The following is a 20,417-nucleotide window of genomic DNA, read 5'->3' on the forward strand; positions in this document are numbered from 1 at the left end:
AACGTAATATTTGAGCATGAGATAGAAACCAAAACTGTCACTTGGGTGTGTATAATAGACAGAAATTTGGACAGGCCCTTCCTGACAAAAGCAAAGAGGAGATGCTCAGATATGCATCAATACTTGATGCATGGCCATGTGCGCTGCATAGAACAGGTTTTCATCACACCTGTCCTTAGACATGCTAAGTCATTGTCTTGATTTCCCTCATAGGGAGGAGATAGAGGCTGCTCCTCACAGCTGCCCATCTCTATTGTTCAAGACAGGATGGTACTGTGAGGCATTGCTCCCTGTCCCATGGCCATGAGTCAGCTTAGGCTGGAGAAAATGATATTTTTTTGAGATTTGAGATAGTGTTTTGCTGGATGAGGAAGAAGCATGGGACTCAGCAGGGTGTTATGGGTGGACCATGGGTGGCAGGGATGGACCCTACATCCTACAGATAGGCAGAGCTCAGGCAAAGGCTTGATCTGAGGACTGCTCCTAGTTTGTGTGAAGCCTAAACCACTGGTTTCTGTAGGATATAGAGTGGCCTGAGCTATGGTACAGCAAGGTACTGCCCTCCATTCTCATTAGAGAATAGTGGAAAAGTCTGGTGGGGAACACCTGTGGTGTGCACACGTGCTCAGATACATCCTATTGACACCAGCACATTGTCTCTTCATTTTATTCTGGCAGTCTCACGGCCTTGCTCAGACATTTGTAAAGCAGAAGGAGTTGCCTGGATGCATGGCATGTCGGCTTTTTGTTTGGGACATGGAAGAGCAGCGTAGAGGGGCAGTCAGGTTGTAAGAGGCTTATACAAACCCATTATAAGATAAACTCATTAGCCAAGACCTGGAACATGCTGAATGGTCCCAGTCGTTGGATCCTTTCTTTTCTCTTCCTACCCAAGATGTGTGAGGGGCATTGTTAAAGCAAGCTGCTGAGCTCCCTGGCAGGGCTGGGATGTGAAAGGTAGATTCAGCACTTTGTTAGAAGAACCTCTCAGAGAAAAAAACTTGTTAAACTGACTCATTTTTTATCAGCTGAGTGTGTGATTGTGTAGGTTTCTGAGACGGCAGATGTGACAAATGATTCCCCTGACAACCCAAGGAGCAGTTTTTCAGGAGAGAGACAGGGCGCTGGTTTGGAGATGGGGCTGGAGGTGATGTCCAGGCAGTGCTGAGCCCTGAGTCGCCATGGGGGTCTCCTTCATGCCACCTTCCCTGGAGCAGCTGGACCATCAGCTCCTGGTGAAGGTGGTTCTCACCCTTGGCAGAGACTGTTCCTGGTGGTCTGATGGCCACTTTGTGGGCAGCTCACCAAAGCACCACATCTTCTACCACCCATCTCTTGGGACAGACATCACCACTTCTAGCATCCCATAGAGGTGCAGAAAAGGGGGCTAAAATAAAAATAAAATAAAATAGAATAGAATATAAAATTAAGTGGTTCCTAAAACACCTGGTTTTAGCTTTGCATAAACTAAACCAGACAAGGCAGTTTCAGGCCAGTTCCACACTAGAGAGTTTTGCTGACAGAGGAGGGATTTGATTTTTTTTTAATGATACATTTATATTAGCAAAAAGCCTGGTGAAAATATAGTTACACAGCTATAGGAGTGCTTTTGCTGATGCAGCTTATTTGAAACAAGGGAAACTGTATAAAGTACAATATAACAGACACTTCCTCTGTGCTGGAAGTATTTATTAGACGCAAATTTTCTAGGCAAAGCCTTTTTTCGGTGATGTTGCCACCTCGTTCCCACTTCTCTGACCCCTGCCTAAAACATCTCCCATTTCCCAGGACAATTGGTCTCATTCACTGGGTGGGTTTTCTGCAATATCTGGACAAACACTGGAGCTTGGTCTGGACTCTTTCTCCGAGGCTTTGTCTAGCCCTAGACTGAAAGATGCCCCACAGAGTGCACACTAAGGCTTATATTTTCCCTCTAAGAGTCTCTTTTGCAGGTCAGTTTGGCCATTAAGAAAACAAACCTTTCAAAGGTTCAAAGTACTTTCTCTTGAGGTGGGGACAACTTACATGGTGTTAGTTAGGGCTTTGTGTATCATTGAAGCCTGAACTTTGTATTGCCAGCAAAGGTCTCGAAAAGCCCCTTTGCTTAATCAATTCCATCATAAAATAGGCACATTTCTTGCTTTAATGTCCATCAGAAGGTTGTTCCTGTTTTTCCCCTCTATCAGAAATACACATATACCCTTCACAACCTATTTTTCCTGTCATTTCAGCCCCCCAACTGAAGGCAACGTATCTCCTCGTTTTCTTTGGGCAGTACACTTTTCGTTCACGTGGATAATTCAACTGCAGGATTGAAAGCTCCTAATGTCCTCACTTGATATCCACTGCATGAAAAATTATCATCATCCAAGGCTATAAAGTAATTTACCAACTTGCAGGTGCATCTTGGAGAGGGGAATTTTGATCAAACACTGGTTGAAGCAGAACAGATTGCCTACACCAATGATTTCTCAGTGAACAAAAGTGACATAAATCACCCAATTAGTCAGCCAGAAAAGGGTTGTGGCAAACTGATGTTTTGTTCAGCTTTAGGTTAACATATACGTTAAAAAATAAATAAATTTAAGAATCAAACTATTTATTTATTTACATATATTTATTCAAATTGGTTACATCTGCTCTGTAAATTGCTCTGAAAAAACCTCTTGGTTCACACATTTACATAGTGTTTAATGAATGATAAATAAGACATTTATGAATCATGTACAAATGGCCTGTTTACATACACAATGTAAACTATGTAAATTTCTTTTTTTCTTGGTGTAATGGTACTAGTCTCTGAACATAAATCCGACCTAGAGACATCACTTGGTGCCCTCTAAGATCTTTCTACCAACTCAGCAATCATTACTTGGTCTGTTTTCACCAACATCTTCTGAGGGTGTTTTGTTCTGGACTGCATATCCCATACTTGGTATAAGCCCAGGTATAAATAGCCTTCCTCATTCAAAATACAAGTACCTACTAGCCGACCGTGTCCTGCTTTGACATGAAATATAACCTGCTTGAGCTATCTCAGTTATCAGTAATCTTGTATGTTGACTTTATGTTTTAAAAAACAATATATGTTTCAAAAACTTTGGGTTTATTTCAAATGAACTTTAAAAATATGTTAAAAAACTCATCCAAACTTGTAGGTACGTGTGAGTGGGTATGAACAACAAATCACCATTTCCATTATATCCTGATTTAAAAGAGCTTGTGTTAAACATTTTTTTCCTGCAACTTATTTAGTATTGCAAAGGCTACTAACTTATGTTATTTTTCATTTGGACTTTATATGCTATATTTATCTACATTCCTCTTGGATCTCAGCCTGAGCCATGTTGTCATTTCAGTTACTGCAAGCTGACTGCAAAAATTGATCAGAAAAAGCTGATTTGGAAGACCTCAGTGCCCAGATTTTGAGAAGCAGTTAAAGTTTTTGTGTATAACTAAACCTTTTTTGGTTTAGTTTGAGTGGTTTTTTTTGTCTAAATTGCCAAATTATTTTCAAGTACTCATTGAAAGTCAAATACTATTAAGGTTTTTCAAGCCAGCCACCTGAAAAGACTAGCAGCTTCTGAAACATGTCATCTCAATTAAATCACCATTTTATTTTTTTTTGCATGTGATACTGAGCCATCTTGGCTTTCACATCCCTCCCGAAATATGGTAAGCATCTCTTTATTTTGTTCCAGAAGATAGAAAACTCTTTGTGGGCATGCTCAACAAGCAGCAGTCAGAAGATGACGTGCGCAGGCTATTCGAGGCATTTGGCAACATCGAGGAGTGCACAATCCTTCGGGGACCCGATGGCAACAGCAAAGGTACGGGTGATGATTCATGTCAAGCTAGACCCAGTCTCAGTATATATTTCATTTTCAGCTGTGACAAAGTCACTATGTAGCTGCCAGGACAGCAACTCTTACATTAGGAGGGGTCATATTTGCCAAGGAAGACCATTACTTTGCTGGTGGCTGTCTGCTTGCACATGAGAGAAAAAAGCTGATTGCACTTAAAAAACACGTGCACCTGAAGAGCTGTGTCTCACCATGCGCAAACTGATTCATAGATTCATAGATTTCTAGGTTGGAAAATACCTTAGAGATCATCCAGTCCAACCGTCCCTAATCCCCATTAACCCATATCCCTAAGTAGATCATCCACCCTTTTCTTAAACACATCCAGGGATGTGGACTCAACCACCTCCCTGGGCAGCCTATTCCAGTGGCTGACAACCCTTTCAGAGAAGAAATACTTCCTAACATCCAACCTGAATCTCCCCTGACTAAGCTTATACCCATTTCCTCTTGTTCTATCACCCATCACTAATGTAAAGAGCCCTTCCCCCACCTCCCCACCATCCCTTCTCAAGTATTTGTAGGCTGTAATCAGGTCGCCCCTCAGCCTCCTCTTCTCCAGGCTAAACAGCCCCAACTCCCTCAGCCGCTCCCCATAAGTTTTATTTTCCAGCCCCTTGACCAGTTTAGTCGCCCTTCTCTGGACCCGCTCCAGGAGCTCAATATCTCTCTTAAAGCGAGGGGCCCAAAACTGGACACAATATTCCAGGTGCGGCCTCACCAGTGCCGAGTACAGGGGCAGGATCACTTTCCTATTCCTGCTGGTTACAATATTCTTGATACACGCCGGTATCCCATTGGCCTTTTTGGCCACCTGGGCACACTGCTGGCTCATATCAAGCCGGTAGTCAACCAAGACCCCCAGGTCCTTCTCCGCCAGGCAGCTCTCCAGCCACTCTTCCCTGAGCCTATAGCGATGCTTGGGGTTTTTATATCCCAAGTGAAGGACTCTGCACTTGGCCTTATTAAAGCTCATGCCATTAGCCTCAGCCCAACGATCCAGTCTGTTCAAATCCCTCTGAAGGGCCTCCCTACCCTCGAGCAGATCGACACAGCCTCCCAGCTTGGTGTCGTCCGCAAATTTACTGAGGGTACATTCAATCCCCTCATCCAGGTCATTGATAAAGATGTTAAACAGAAATGGACCCAGCACTGAGCCCTGGGGAACCCCACTGGTGACCGGCCTCCAGCCGGATTTAGCCCCATTTACCACCACTCTTTGGGCCCGGCCATCCAGCCAGTTTTTAACCCAAAGGAGGGTGTGCCTATCCAGGCCAGCAGTTATCAGTTTCTCAACCAGAACACTATGAGAAACTGTATCAAAGGCTTTACTGAGGTCAAGGAAAACTACATCCACAGCCCTTCCCTCGTCAACCAGGCGGGTCACCCTGTCATAGAAGGTGATCAGGTTTGATTGGCAAGACCTGCCTTTCATAAACCCATGTTGACTGGGCCTGATCACCCAGTTAACCTGTATGTGCTCATTAATAGCACTCAAGATAACCTGTTCCATGACTTTGCCCATCACTGAGGTCAGACTGACAGGCCTGTAGTTCCCCGGATCCTCCTTCCGCCCTTTTTTGTAAATGGGGGTAACATCCACCAGCCTCCAGTCCAGCGGAACTTCCCCAGTGAGCCAAGACTGCCCAAAGATAATGGACAGGGGTTTGGCGATGACATCCGCCAGCTCTCTCAGGACTCTCGGGTGGATACCATCAGGCCCCATAGACTTGTGGGCATCCAGCCGAAGGAGCAGATTCTTGACCCGTTCCTCTTGGATCACAGGAGCTTCGATTTGCTCTCTCTCCCTGCTCTCAGACACCAAAGGCCAGCTCACCTGGGAACTACTGACCTTATTATTAAAGACTGAGGCAAAGAAGGCATTAGGGACCTCAGCCTTGTCCTCATCCCTAGTGACTAACGTACCCCCTGAGTCCAGTAGGGGCTGGAGGTGATCTTTAGCCCTCCTTTTGTTATTAATATATTTATAGAAAGACTTTTTGTTGTCCCTTACAGAGCAGGCTAGTCTAAGTTCCAGTTGGGCTTTTGCCCCCCTGATTATCTCCCTACATGTCCTAACTTCCTCCCTGTATTGATTCCTGGAATCAATAGGTTCCTGATGCCTATGGTTGTTTTCTCGCAGAGCAGAGCATCCCCTCTGAACACAGAGCCTTTACATTTGCTCAAGATGTGCTCTCCCCACTCAGTTGAATAGGCCAAATCTTTTTTTACAGCTTGACTCACCAGTCCCACCATCATCTCTGCTTGTTTCTCACCCGCCAGCCCCAGGTCTTCCCCTTCACTTGGTCTTTGCATAGATACATACTAGCCAGTGATCACAATTGCAAGGGTACAGGTGCTGATTTAAATTTTACACTCAGTAGACATTTGCTGTTTAAAACACGCAAATGCTTCATTGCAAAACTGAGTACCTTACCTCCTGCTGCCACTTTTTGGAATCGCTTGTTACCTGAATAGCACGAGGGATCGTCTGCTGCAGCCTAGGTGTAAGAATGAGGTTTCTGTCTTGAATAGGAGGGTCATTTTTTTCCCCGTCAGTCTCTAGACAAAGTAACTTCAACTTGAATAGGAAGGGCTCTTCTTTGACAGTATAATGTGTCCATTAAATATTGATCTGCGTATAATATATCATAAACTGTGCTGGAATGTGCAGCACCAGTCCTGCTGACGCAGTTCATATCTCACTGGATATTTTGACATGTGACAACATCAACCAGTATATTTTTGCAACAGGGAGGTGAGAAAATCCAGATCACAGTGATACACTGGAGAAAAATATTGCTATTCCATAAAATCGGCCAAAAAAGGCTTCACACCAGCATTACAGGGCAGCTGTTTGATATAAGTCAGCGAAGCTCAGCCTTCCTGATAAAAACGGCTGAAAATAAACTGTGGGCACCTTTCTTCTATTGTATGGCTACTTTAGTTTCATGACACCCAAAGTTGGGGGCTGCCCCACTGGAAAACGGTAGGCTAGGCTGGCCTAGAAGAGATCCAGCCATTGTAACAGTAGGCAGTTAAGCACTCCATTCACTGAACAAATCAGCAAACTGGGGAAAAGCAGAAAAAAATATCTCTGCCTCCACCTGGAATTGTACAGAACAAAATCTAATGACAAAGGAGTTAAACAGAGTAATAATAAAGGCAATAATGCCTGAGATCTCTAAGAAACAGGTTCCAAAGGAGATCCAACCAACCCACAGACCTGCATTCATACTTGCTTTATTTTTTTTTTCTTAAACAATTTCATTATAAGTCTGAATCTGAGTGGCAGCTCCATATTGCTAACCAGTTTAATTATTAGTGCTAGCAGGCTGCAGTCTCAGGCTTGCATTTCACTGAGCTGTTGAGGATCAATACTGAGCCTTGACAGAGTTAATATTACCAGCTTCCATTTGCTGGTGCTATTTACTGAGAATGTGAAGCTCCTAATTTACACGCACACAGTTACATACACGCACACACGTACACAGAGCAGTCAATCCAACAGAAAACTTAAGGCTAGTGCCCTTATCTTAGGAGACAGCCAGGCGAGCCACAACTCCCACAAAGTTATTCCCAGTCTGTAAAGTTTTTCCATCTGCTAGAAACCATTATGTGACACACAGTTCTTGTTAGCTACTTATTTTGGGTAAAACCCATAAGGCTTAAATTTCACCTAAATTGAGATTTAAGCAGATTATCTAAGCGCCAGATAGCAATCAGACCCCATAGACTCCAATCTTACCCAATCCATTACATGAAGCCCCACCAGGCTTCCCTGTGGTGAGCTTCTAAGTCCTCCACGTACCTCAGTGCAAGTAACGCTCTCAGAAGGTATGTCCCAGCTTCCCACCTCAATGCCACCACAGTCCAGTCACAGCCAGAAAGCTGCCTGAGCTTTGCCTGAAGCCATGGGTGATGTCCTGAGCCATGACGCAGCATCTTCTTGGGGCTTCAGAAATACCTCCTGCATGAGTGACTCAGAAGTAGACATGGTGGCTGGAGCATGCAACCAGGTGACAGAAGAGCTGGGACTGAGGCATTTCTCTTCTTGAAGGAGAAAGCAGAGCCTGTCTTGCCTGGGAGACATGGGAGAGGAAGTAGCCTTCCTACGCCCTTCTGGGTTAAGCTCACCAGTGTGCAGCTGGGAGTGCAGGAGTCAGAGGATCCAGTTCGGTAAGCCAGCAGATCCCACAGGATCCTCACTGCTGCTCTCTGGACAGCTTCTTCTTTTTGCCCTTTTTTTGCCTCCATTCACACATTGTCTACTTCAGTAATTCAAAAAGCAAAGTTTTCCCACAGCACCAGAAGTTCTATAAGAGGAGTCTTAACACCCTCTGCAATTATAACGTTAGGCCCTGACTCTGCAGTGTCCTCTAAGCTGACAAGACAGTCAGAGCAGCCCTCTCAGCTCCATAGTCTGGAAATAAGGAAAGTAAAAACATCTGAGCACATGTATGTCCCTGTTCCGTGCAAATGATATATCTCCCTGTGTGTCAAAGTCCCTTCAAACGCTGGTTCTGCTCCTGTCAAAAGGACATAATTGTTCTGAGAGTGATATGACTTGCATCCTCAGCACAAGAGGTCCTGGAGTCAGTTCTGGTGAAAATAGGAGGGAAGAAGACTATGTGCACACTTCATGTTGTGTACAGAAGCCATCTCGTTGAACACACAAACAAAAAGGCCAAAAAATTGGGAACTCTGGTACTGCCTCACTACCATACACCACTGAAATTTGAGTTTTCACTTGTCCTGCTACCTCAACACCTACTGGAAGCAGTAGGAGGGATTCCATTAGCATCTTGGTCATTAAAGAAGTTAAACGCCTCCGGCTCCTTTCATTCCCGTCTTTATCCAGCTCCACTGATATGTCAGGTTCCTCAGCACAGAGTAAGTTTCACCTGAAGAGAGTGAAGCCTTCAACATGCCAGCAACAGTGCAGCTGAAAACCCTGCTCTAAATGCAATGGGTGACTGGAGCTGGAAAGCTTTTGTATATTTGCTAATCAGCATCTCCTTTTTAGAGGCAGAAAGTACAAAAGAATCTCTGCAAATAATTAAGCACCCTAATTCTGGATTATCTCTGATTAATGAAGAGGAAGGAGCAATATCTCAGGAGTCTGGGAATGCTGGACGGCGATTATGTCATAATTGATCCCTATTGTTTCCAGCTGAAGTTTATCTATCTCATTTTCTCATGATTGTCTCCTCTCAGCTCCTTATAAATTAGATCCAACTATTAGCAACAATTGTTGTTCTTTTCCTGAAATACAGTCTGAGGGGATAATGCAAAGTGAATGGCTCATAACTGTAACCTAATTTCATATGTGTGTATTATTTTTAGAAGGGGCTATCACTGCTTTCTTCAATCTGCCCTGTAGTGATGATTTTTGGGGACCTTTGGGGCTCATTCTTCTAGTTTGCAGGTGGAGTGTTCTGATGCTGCAGTTTTCACCCTGCGCTATATGGATCCATAAGGGTGTGTGGAATTTCTGAAGGCCATAACGGAGAGCTGTCCCATTGTCAGAACCAGCGTCCCCTGCACAATGATCCGCAACCCCTTCAGGGAAACAGCTAGGGCTTTGCAAATTGATTAAAAGCTCAAAAATCTTTGGTAGTAATAGGAAAGAACAGGAGCCAGAACTTCTCAATCTCTTCCAATCTGTTCCAAAAAACGCCTTAGCATATGGAAATTACTCTTCCTCTCTCTGAGTCAGTTTGCTTGTAGCTAAGAGTGTTAGCAATACTTTCCTCCACTCCAGTGCTGCATGTGACCCTTTGAAGTGTTGATCATTTCTGCACTCTAGCACATATTCATAAATGCACCTTTCTGCCCTAAAACCTTATGTAAGAGCTGTGTGAGATTCCTCACATGGCAATGCAGACCAGAGAAGCACTGCCTATGTTTGTCTAATGTCCAGAGGAGAACACCTATACAGGCACTGGCTTTGCAGCTATGAAAGACCAAGATTCAAATTTTGGTGGTGGAAAGATGGCAGTCATCATATGGGATCTCTCCCACCCCTGCTTCTTCATCAGAAGCTCTCTCATGCTTACTCAGGCCAAAGCTGCTTGAAGCCAAGACAAGCCCTGAGCAGTCTGTCATGGAGCTCCTCCAGATAGTGTTATGATAAGGTACCTTGTGGATTTAGAGTAACCTGAATGCCTCCTCTACAGCTGTCCTGTGGTTGCTTGTAACAAGTACATGCAGCTTTCTGATAACTTTTATACAATTCCTTACTGTTTCTCATAACACCAGAGGGAGAAGCATTCAGCATTAAGTCCAATACAAATAAAAATAAATTAATTTTCACCCATAAAAATAATAAAATTGTGCAACGCTTTGCCTTGGGAAGCTGTGGAGGTCAAAATGTAAGTGGATTCAAAATGTACTTGCTAGGTCTGGGTCTGTCAATGCCCATTACAAGCAGTGTGGGGATTCTGGATGCAGCTTTGCTTTAAGACATCCTCAGGCTGCTGATGACTGGAGTTTGAGAAGGAATAACCAAGAGCGTGTTTGCTTGTTGTACTTCCTCCACAAGCATCTTTATTGGTCAGTTTTGATGGGATACTCAGCTAGACGGACTTTCATGGTAGCCATGCAACCTTGTTTACCTTTCTTCTTTTTCCTCTTCCAGGGTGTGCGTTTGTGAAGTACTCTTCACATGCGGAGGCCCAAGCAGCCATCAATGCCTTGCATGGCAGCCAGACAATGCCGGTGAGTAGCTCTGTAACACGGGCAAGTAAGGGTCCATCCAGCCTTTGCTGCCCTGTGGCCTGATTGAGGAGGAGGGAAGATTTATCTATGCTCTGCAACTCATTTTCCAGGAAGGATGAATAACAGTTCAGGCATGCAGAGCCTGGGGTGTGCTTAACTCATCAGTAGAAAGGCCAGGATGACACCGTCATTTCACACAGATGCAGAACATCAAGGGGTGCTGTGTTCCATCACCAGCAGTTTTGATGACCTGAAAAAAAGACATACGGTTCACAGATGCCAAAACTGTTGGGTCAAACTCACCATGAGTGTAACCTTTCAAGTTTCAGAGGCATGAATCAAGTAGGAACTTCTGTCTAAGGGCTTCTTTGTTTTCCTTCCCCAAAGAGCCCCTGCCTCTAGGTGAAGAATAAAGAACTTTTTGCCAACATTCAGCAGAGAGCAGCATGTTCACATGATGGCACTAGAAGCTAGAGACAAATCACACAGTGACAGGCACCTCTCACAGTTACTACAAAAGTGCCTACCTAGATGTAAATCATAGAGTCATAGAATGGCTAGAGTTGGAAGAAACCTTAAAAATCATCTAGTTCCAATTGCTCTGCCATAGGCTGAGACACCTTCCACGAGGTCAGGTTGCTCAAAGCCTCATCCAGCCTGGCCTTCAACACTTCCAGAGATGGAGCAGCCACAATTTCTCTGGGCAACCTGTTCCAGTGCCTCAGCATAAACGTGGTCCCCTACAAACAACTTTTGAGAGAGAGTCAGACCAACTACTGAATCTTCCAGAATACACTTGAGGGATCGTTCCACTTGGACAAATATCTAATAATATGAGGCTTCAAGACTGATAGTTCAGGAAAGTAGAAATGGAAACGTATTTTATACACAAAATGATATTTGCACATCATCACACAGACACGATGGAATGTAAGGCATTCCACTATCAGCAAGGAAAGACAATCTGGTACAACATGTTTTGGTTTATTATAATCATATATTATTTTTATTACTAATTATTCACACTGTAAATCATGAAAGGCTAAGAAGCATGCCGACAACTTGGAAAGGATACAGGAAAGCTCAATAAAAGATATTTAAGAGTGTAAAGTCTCCTTTTTAGTAAGAGACTCTAATATAAATTCATGAATTACCCAAGTAAGTTTAAAGTGGGTCTGGCAGATTGTCTCTAGGTCTTTGCAGGGAAAAAAAATGGAAAATTCTTTACAGGGGAAAGGTTTCTAAAAGTAGCAAATCATCAAGATCTCATTTTTTTGAACCCCATCTTACACATTAAAAATAGTACATGTTTACCAGTGATGCTATTAAAAAAACCTCCCTACAGATAGGGGTCCCAATTTTTTGAAGTATTACAATGCTTTTAGGAGTCTTTTCCTAAAAGATTTCTTCTAACAAAACCAGATACTGGACTTAATGCTGACATCTCATAGTGAAGTATTATGGGCATCTTTCCTGAGACAGGTCAAAGAGATACTTTTAGTAACTTTCTTTCGAACTCTGACTCAAAGTGATAATGTGTGTAAACCAACATAAAAAATTGCAGTTCCACAGGGTGTGGTACCACAAAAAGGTGTAATAAAAAGTCAGTTCCTGTCCTAAAACATTTGCAAACTGAGGTCACAGAGGTGAGAGGAAGATGAGAGAAAAGAGACAAAGCCCAAGAAGAGCTGAAGATTTTATCTAGATCTACTATACCCAAAATATCCTTACCCTTCCCCAGCCCTTATCTTCCTATTTTCAGCACACTTTAGATAAGAAAAAATACTCATTTTTTGACCACTAGGGAGCAAATTTCTATTCCATCCTGCTGACATCAACTGAGCTTAGGATGTGCAAAACAATGAGGAATTTGGCCATTTCATGAGTTAGTTTTTTATGGGACCATTTTTTCTGTTGCCTTATTTGACTCAAATAACTGCTCTAGAAATGTTATTAAATAACCAAATGTGGGCATCCGAAAAAGCATCACAGTTTAACCCTTACTAGATGCAGATCTCAGATTCACGTTCAAGTTTCCATGGCTTGACAAATTTCCATGAATTGGCTGAGCCTTAGCAGCAGTCCACGTGCCTACTCTTAGTTCACAGGAAAAGCAAGTAGAAAATTATTAATTTCATCCTCTTCATTACAAGCTAAGTTACGTGGCATTGCGTTGTGTCTACCATGAGCTATGAGCAAGCACACGGGCGGTTACCAAGACTCAGCAGACTAGTGAGGATCTGTCGAGTGGCTCCACTGGATCACGAACTGTTTTTCCCACAGGGCCTCAAAACGTTTCAGGTGCTTTCAACAAGATGGGTCAAATCCTGCAAGTGATCTCTCTTCCCATGCTCATTCTCATGGTGCTTCGGGGTGTGCAGCTGCTCTCAGGACTTGGATGTTCACAGAGAAATGCAGCCACCTCGTGGTGAGATGGCGATGCAGCCCTCATCCTTGGAAAGGAGGAAGGGGTGCGTTGCTACCATCTTCCTTCAGTCCCCCCTCCCATTTCTCTCACCGTTAGGACTGGCCTCATTTGTCCGGCTGCGATGCCAACTCAAAGTTGTTCCTGTGGTTCAGCCAATTTAAACGTCTCTTGCCTTGTCCTCGTGTACTACCAAAGGGGCATCCATCATCATTCTTGTCAGGTCTCGAGCCGTTCATTCCTGCGGCAGACTCCTGTTTCACCACAGCTGTCAGGATTATTGCTCTACTGTGACTTCCTGTTCACACAACATATGTTGCCTAATAGTTTCAAAAGGCAACTTTCTTTTATTAAAGTTTTTTCCTTTTTTAAAAAAAAAAAAATTATTAACTTTTCTTTGGACAGATGCCTGACCGCCATCCATCGTAAGACCACTTCTCTATGCAAGGCACTGGTTTCTCCTAAGGGCCCACCAAACAGGTCTACAACTTTCCAATTTTCACACAATCAATTGCTTTGAGAAATAACTTTCCCAATGTCCCTTACTTTTGAGCAGGCCAAAATTTATTCTGTATATACCTGCCAGGAGAGGTTTTTTTAGATCATTTAAAATCATATTTCTATCAATTCATCAGCTTTAGGATAGTGTTTTACTTGACCTCCATGTCCTCCTTTATGAGAGATCACAATTTTCCTGTACTTTTACATGTATTTATAATGTATTTATAGCAATTATATGCTCTGCACCTTCAGCATTGGTTATTCTGTCCTCTCCTGTCTCTCTTCCCTATCCATATGGGGACATAAACAGCTCTTTTCCCTTGATTCTCTTCCCTTCTTCATCCAAGCCTTGTCCTTAGCAGCCTTATCCACCGACACAAATTCAGCTACTATTTCTATAATGACAGCTTGCAAATCTAACTTCTTTACTGCAGGACTGACTCCTGTCCAACCTAAAATCTTGGCCTGTCTTTCCAGCATCTCCTAGCGGATGTCTAGCTGTCAGATCAAGCTCAATATGTATAAAACAGAGCTTTTGAACTTTTCCTCCCAAACCTTGTCTCCTTTCTCCTCCGCCTCCATTCTCAATCACTGTGGACAACGTTATCATCCAACCTGTCAGTCATGCTCCTACCTTGACATCATCTTCAGCTTGGTTTTCTCCTTCTCTCCATGTCTTCATAACCAGGCCAAATGTTGAAGAGTCATTCTACACAACACATCCAACACATCTAAGATATGGCCTTGTCCATCCACCCACGCAGAATAAACTCTCCTGCATGCTTCATCACACATACCTAAATTACAGCAGCTTTTATCCCATCCAGAAAGTACACAGGGTTGGAAACTATACTACTGTTGCACCTTTCTCACCCTCTCTCCCACTGTGGCACCTCAGAATTTCTTTTGTTAAAGATTAATTCCTGGAAGGCGTAAAAGAGTGCTGTTACCTACATTTTCTGCATACAGGTTAGAAGAAGTGAAGAGTGTGATTCATTTCATTTAGATTTAACAGTCTAAAATTTTGTCAGCTATTCTAAACATCTCCTAGGATTCCAACACAAAGAAAAGAGAGAGACATTTCTAGAGATCTGTGCGTTCTTCCCTTTATCTATCTGTGCTAGGATGGTTTAAATCACCTTCTGGGTATGCCTGTCCCTTTCACTAATTATAATGGAGATCTCCATAACGACATTAGATGGAACACCTGAGGTGGGACTCATCTCACCTGATTTAAGACATCCAGAAGCTAAGGAACTATGTCTGAGGCTGTCATCCAAGTGTTTGTCATCTAAGTTTCTATTGTAATCAATAGAGAGAAATAGATATCTCTGACGGAATTTTATTTTATAGAAATAGATTTTGAAATCTGTCAAACCATAACCCAAATAGAAGTGTACCTTCTAGCTAATTTTAGGTGTCAAATTCCTATGGTCTACCAGTTTCAAAATAGCAGTTCTTGATCTGAAATGCAACTTAATATGAAAAGGAGTTCATACTACTAAAAAGCTAAAACAAAAACTAAAAGCACTTACTTCCTGCAAATGTCTCAAAGTCTACAATTGCCTTTGCTCACCAGTTTACACAACCTTGACACCCTGAAATTCTTCTGCTGCACTTGTTGTTACCACAGTAATCTTGCTGGACCTAAAGATCTAGGGTAATTTTATACAAGATGATATTAGTCACCTCCAAGTCAAATATTAAAGCCATTCACTCGGCCTCTTGTCTGATGGTGATTCCTCCCACATAGGTCAGACTTGTAGTTTAAGATTGCCTAAGATGCTTAAACATGTAGTTTAAGATCTGCCTCTCCACTGCTTAGAGCGGACACCTAGCTTCATGTCCAATGCAAGTGGAGCTGAATCCTGTTCTGGGTGTTTGATGCCCAACTGAAGCAGTCTGGAATTCAGAAACCAGGCATCCCCCATTTGAGTCCTCTGACTCCTGATCTGTTAGGTGTGCCATGAACTTGCCTAACACACTAATTTTTAGCACTAAGTCCATTCTATATCTGTCTTTAATTAACAAATTTAAGACCGCTAAGTCCTCCAGAACCCTATAAGGTAGCTTCCCCCACCACATAGACCAAGTCCTCTTTTGTTTTACTATAGAAGTCTCCATCAGCTTGGCCAACCCACAGCGTTTCTTCCGTGTCTAGGCAATAGCATCCCAAGCCTATCTCTGCCTGGCTGAACATCTTCCATGAAAATTACTTTTCACATAGAATCCTTGGGTTTGTGAAAACAATGGAAAATGTGAGACTTGGATATAACCAATGAACAGATGTCTACCTTTCAGAGAAAAGATTCAACTTAGTTGAACTTTAAAAAAAATAAAAATGTACTGCAAACCGAAACCTTGTTAACTTGGGGGCTTTCCTTTCAACATTTTTCTGTGCAGCTGAAATGACAAAAACAACTTCAGATCTCAGCTCAGGAACCACCTATATCAAATTATGCAACTATCGCTCAGTGTTGTTATGTGACAGATCAATTAGATCTCTAATTGTTATATTTAATATTTTTTTTAATTAATCAAGACAATACAAATGACACAACACCTTGAACAAGACTGACTTTCAACCTCTGCCCACCGTGTTCTTTGGAAGTCCACCCGTAGCACTGAAAATCCCAGCCAAACACAATTAATAGTCAGTTGAAGAGATTCTCTTCTTGCTTTATAAAATGTACTACCTACCCTCTCATACCATAAGAGATTTTTGCCATTAATTAAGCTGGATAATTTTTTCACCTGTTTAGTTTACCAAGTGAGAGTGACTTAAACATGAGATTATCAAAAATTGCCTCAAGAAACAAGTGTCATTGCCGGTACATCACGTGCAGTGGCCTTCTTTCAAACTCACAACAAACAGGGCATTGGTTCCCATCTTCCTGGCTTTGGATGCTCAAGCATCCCATCAAAGAGGCTGACCCCAGCTCGCGTTTGTGCCTGCTGTTATTATTGCTGTGCATTCCTACAGTGTGGTTACGACTTTGAAGGCAACTTCACAGTGCTTTGCAGACACAATTCCATTATGGAACCTGGCCGAGCAGCTGTTCTCACTCCCTGTCAACACAGCAGAGGAATATTTAGGTGAATTAGGGATGGGAGGGAAAGCAGTCTGCAGAAGGAGCTCTGAGCAGGTGGAGGAAAGAAGGAAAATAGGCCTTTGTGGGCATGATGAAGTTGTAGCCCAGGTGCCCTGCTTGCAGAGCGGCGGGGAAGCGGCTGTTATGATGTGTGCACGCTGGCACCAAAGTGCTGAGTCGGCAGAAACTCCCTGGGAGGAGCAGCATGGTGGCTCCGGTGAGTGGGGGGCCACAATGCCGTAGATCAGCTGAGGTATTTTTAACAATTATTTTGATATAAACAGCTCTGAACTTGAGGAGCTCCATGTAAATGGGAAGCACTGGGGCTTGTAATTAGATTTGTGTACACTTTCATAAATTGCTGGGAAACATCAAAGCCGTGATAGAAGGCTGTGGTGCACTTTATTTCCTTCTTCTGTTCTTCTGTTAATTGAATGGTTGATGTGTGGATAGGAAGTGTTGGCTTCGCGGAGTACTATTTACAGACCCGCTGACAGCTGCACTGTGAAAATTAACAGGAACAGAGCAGCCTCTGTCACAGCTCTTCCCATGAGGGACTTGCTTCAAATTGGATCATTTCTTTCATAGGAGAAACTTTCCTCATCTCTCCTCCCTTCTTCGCAAATACGCACACACGTGCAGCTGCACACTTCCCTTCTCCCTTTAGGCTCATGGCAGCCTTAGTGCTTGGAAGGAGAGTTTATCATTCTCATAAAGTTGGAGGAGTTTGATGGCAGTTCAAAACTTGCAGCATATTCTACTTCCAGCAAGACTTATCTTCACAAAGTCAACCAGATCTAGGAGCTAGGTGTGTGGAGCCACAGATTCATGTTTGCAGGTCTCACTTCCACAGGAACATGCTCTTCACCCTCTTAGAAATCCTAGCAAATTTCCTTTCAAACTTCCAACTACAGTTGGAAGTGTGGTTATTGTTGATCTTACAGGGAATTGCTATGTGATAAACACCATACAAACCTCTTACAGGACATTTGCCACAGGCAGCAGCTTACCAACTAAAGGCGAGAGTTGACCTCGGTGAACTACATCAAAGTGTTGGTCAGAGTATAAAACTTTGGGGTCACTTGTAATCTTATCATCTACACTTCTCTTACAGTTGATGGAGCAAGTCTAGCCCCTCAGAGAGACATCTATCTGTCTTAAGTAATTGTTGGTTTGGAATAGATGCACAAAATGACTGCAATTAGGTCATCTGAATGCCCTTCTGAGGAACGACAGACAAGAGATATGCAAAAGAAGCAACAATACAATGTCTAGGCATGAATCAGTCCTATACACAGTTAATCAGTATATTTAGCCAGTTCGTAGCCAACATCACATCAATTCTTGTTCCTGGTCCCAGCAAAGAGGTAGTAGCCAGTGGATGCTTGAGCATCTGAATCTTAATATTTACTTAAATCTGGAAAACATAGAATTAAGAAGGTTGAAATTGAAGCCATCAGTCCACCACCCTACTTCCCAACGATGTCTTCAAAATATCCAGGGAGCATAAACAAAAACTTAGACAAACCCATAGTACAAATATATAATGATTAAACAGACCATGATTCAGAGCATCAATTAACCACCAAAATTTACTCTCATTTGGATTCCAGCATGGGCTCAAGTCCTCCGCTAATAAAAGCTGCCATGTGACAGTCAGTAGAGAGCTAGAGAGTTGTTGACTCCCTCAGGCTATCAGGGTAAAATAGGAAATGGGAAAGTCATTAAACTTTAGTTTTACATGAACACAGAAACATAAAGGAGGGATTTTTCAAAGGTAATTCCGGGTGAAAGATGATAAGAGTCCGGAATATAAGTGCCCTTCATGCCTCGCAGCTGAATTTGTCCTGAAGTTACTTGCCCAAAGTCACAAAGCCTAGGGCAGAGTAGGGTATCATCAACACAAGTCCATCTGCTCAAATTAACGCAGAAGGCTGAGGCCTCGGTTTACACTGTTGATGTTAGAGAAGCTGATAGAAAAGAATGGAGACGTCAGCTTAGACTCATTTTTTTTCTCTTCATTGTTGATCTTCTGCTCTCTAAAGAACATACACACCATGCACTCTTTGTGTAGCACACAGACTGGCTTGTTTAACTCAAGGCAAGACAGAGCACACCCATTCCTTCTATTAAAAAATAATAATACATTAGGAACTCATTCATAACTCACCAGCAGCAGGCCTGGCCCTCCTTCCAGTAATGAATGATTTTTCTCAATGTGCTACCTGAACACCATTTATAAAGTCATGTGTTGTCCTTTTGGATGAAAGAAGCAATGGATGTGTAATATCTAGATGTTAAGTTGAAGTCATTTCTTCCATCAAGAACCAATGGTTCTTGATAGCTCAGCCTCGCTTTCCTTTGAGCAGGGGGTTCTGGCTGGGAGGTATTAAGGTCCGTGGACTGTTCCACCCCACTGCTGCCACCAAGAAAGCCGATTCTACAATCTTTGGGCTAGAAGTTTCCCAGTGTTACCATAATTTCCCTTAATTCTTGCTATAAAAAATAAAACCGTAAGACTGTGTTCCCTGCCTCCTCCTTGTTTCATAAATGAACTAATAAATCACATGTTTCTGGGTCCCAGAATAGAAATCCAGACAGTCCGGCTGCCTGACAGGGGTATGAATCATACTGGCGCCAAAGATGGCCTTTACTTCTCTAGTCACATCTCTGTAGCCGCACAGGCATCTGGCAGGACAATAAAGAGATCCATGGGACGTGACAGGCTTCGCTTGCTGTCATCACCAGGCTTCCTCGCTCCCTCCAAACCACGGTGTTCATTGCCTCCAAACAGGATAAGAGGAATAACTGCTCAGGAGCCACACAGCCTTGCTGTAGACTGAAGGATTTAGTTGGCACCATAACATCTCTTTATGTGTCCAAGGGGAGCTGGGAACTAAAGCAACAACCATGGAGGCAGCTGGGGGAAAGTGGGAGCAGGACTGTGCCATCTCCAAGTGTTGCCCAAGTCCTGGCACCAGCATCAGCCCCTGTGATGATTTCTGCACTCAACACTTGTTTGGATGAGATTAGGACCTGGGGGGGGGCTAAAATAATTTGTCGACCTTTCTGAGAGATCAGAGCCATTGATAAGCCTCCAGTCCGGGAGGCATAAAACATGCCCTGCTCAGCACGGGTGTTCCCAGCCTGCTGGATGGAGCTCCACAGGGCATCACCACCTTCCTTTAATAAGGATGTGCTCTTCTCACTGTGCAGAGGACTGAAGAAGTAAGCATTAGGTGTCTACCTCTCTGCTTGCTTCGAGGGGGTTTCTTTCTTTCCCCCTCTTCCTTTCCTCTTGCTTTTGCTCCACACCTCATTTACACCAGTGGGACCTTCCCTTTAAGTCAGCTCTGGATCAACATTAAATCCCTCTGGATTCTTCTGCTTGTTTTCCTTTAATCCACTCTGTCCCAGCCCTGCTCAGGTGTGTAGTCTAGATTGATAATACATGCTCTTGTGAGGAAAACAGAAAGACCTTAGTAATTGGTAGATTGCTATCCCTGCCCAAAACATAGCTGGCATTAAGTGATTCAGTAGCTATTACCCAAATGGGTTTTGCAAAGATCAAAATGAATTTTTAAAGGTCAAAGATGTACTTAGATCAAACAATAACTTTCAGATAAGACCCTCAGTTGAAGTCCACACAAATTCACAAATGCAAAGGATCCTACCAGACACCAATGACTTTGTCTCAAATGGCCCCTGGCAATTGAAATTAGGTAGGGGAATATGCTTGACTTCCCATCCCAAAGGTCTGTGTGGTACTCACTGGAATAGAGGTTATGAAGTCTCACTCAACAGCGAGGAAATACA

The 20,417-nt window shown here is 43.1% G+C and overlaps 1 protein-coding gene across 50 annotated transcripts in view; it reads left to right on the forward strand.

Moving 5' to 3' along the window:
• Nucleotides 1-20,417, forward strand: part of CELF4 (CUGBP Elav-like family member 4) — a 724,170-nt gene that overhangs the window by 633,863 nt on the left and 69,890 nt on the right. For 27 of the 50 annotated variants that reach the window (XM_086629112.1, XM_086629061.1, XM_086629069.1 and 24 more), the window contains 2 exons: nt 3,702-3,830; nt 10,504-10,583. In XM_086629112.1, coding sequence (XP_086485238.1) covers nt 3,702-3,830; nt 10,504-10,583 — 209 coding nt within the window. The remainder of the gene's footprint in view (nt 1-3,701; nt 3,831-10,503; nt 10,584-20,417) is intronic. The other 23 variants (XM_086629073.1, XM_086629095.1, XM_086629062.1 and 20 more) reach the window with 1 other exon arrangement.

Source organism: Tauraco erythrolophus, chromosome Z (genome assembly GCF_009769465.1).
Source record: "Tauraco erythrolophus isolate bTauEry1 chromosome Z, bTauEry1.pri, whole genome shotgun sequence".
Taxonomy (NCBI): Eukaryota; Metazoa; Chordata; class Aves; order Musophagiformes; family Musophagidae; genus Tauraco; species Tauraco erythrolophus.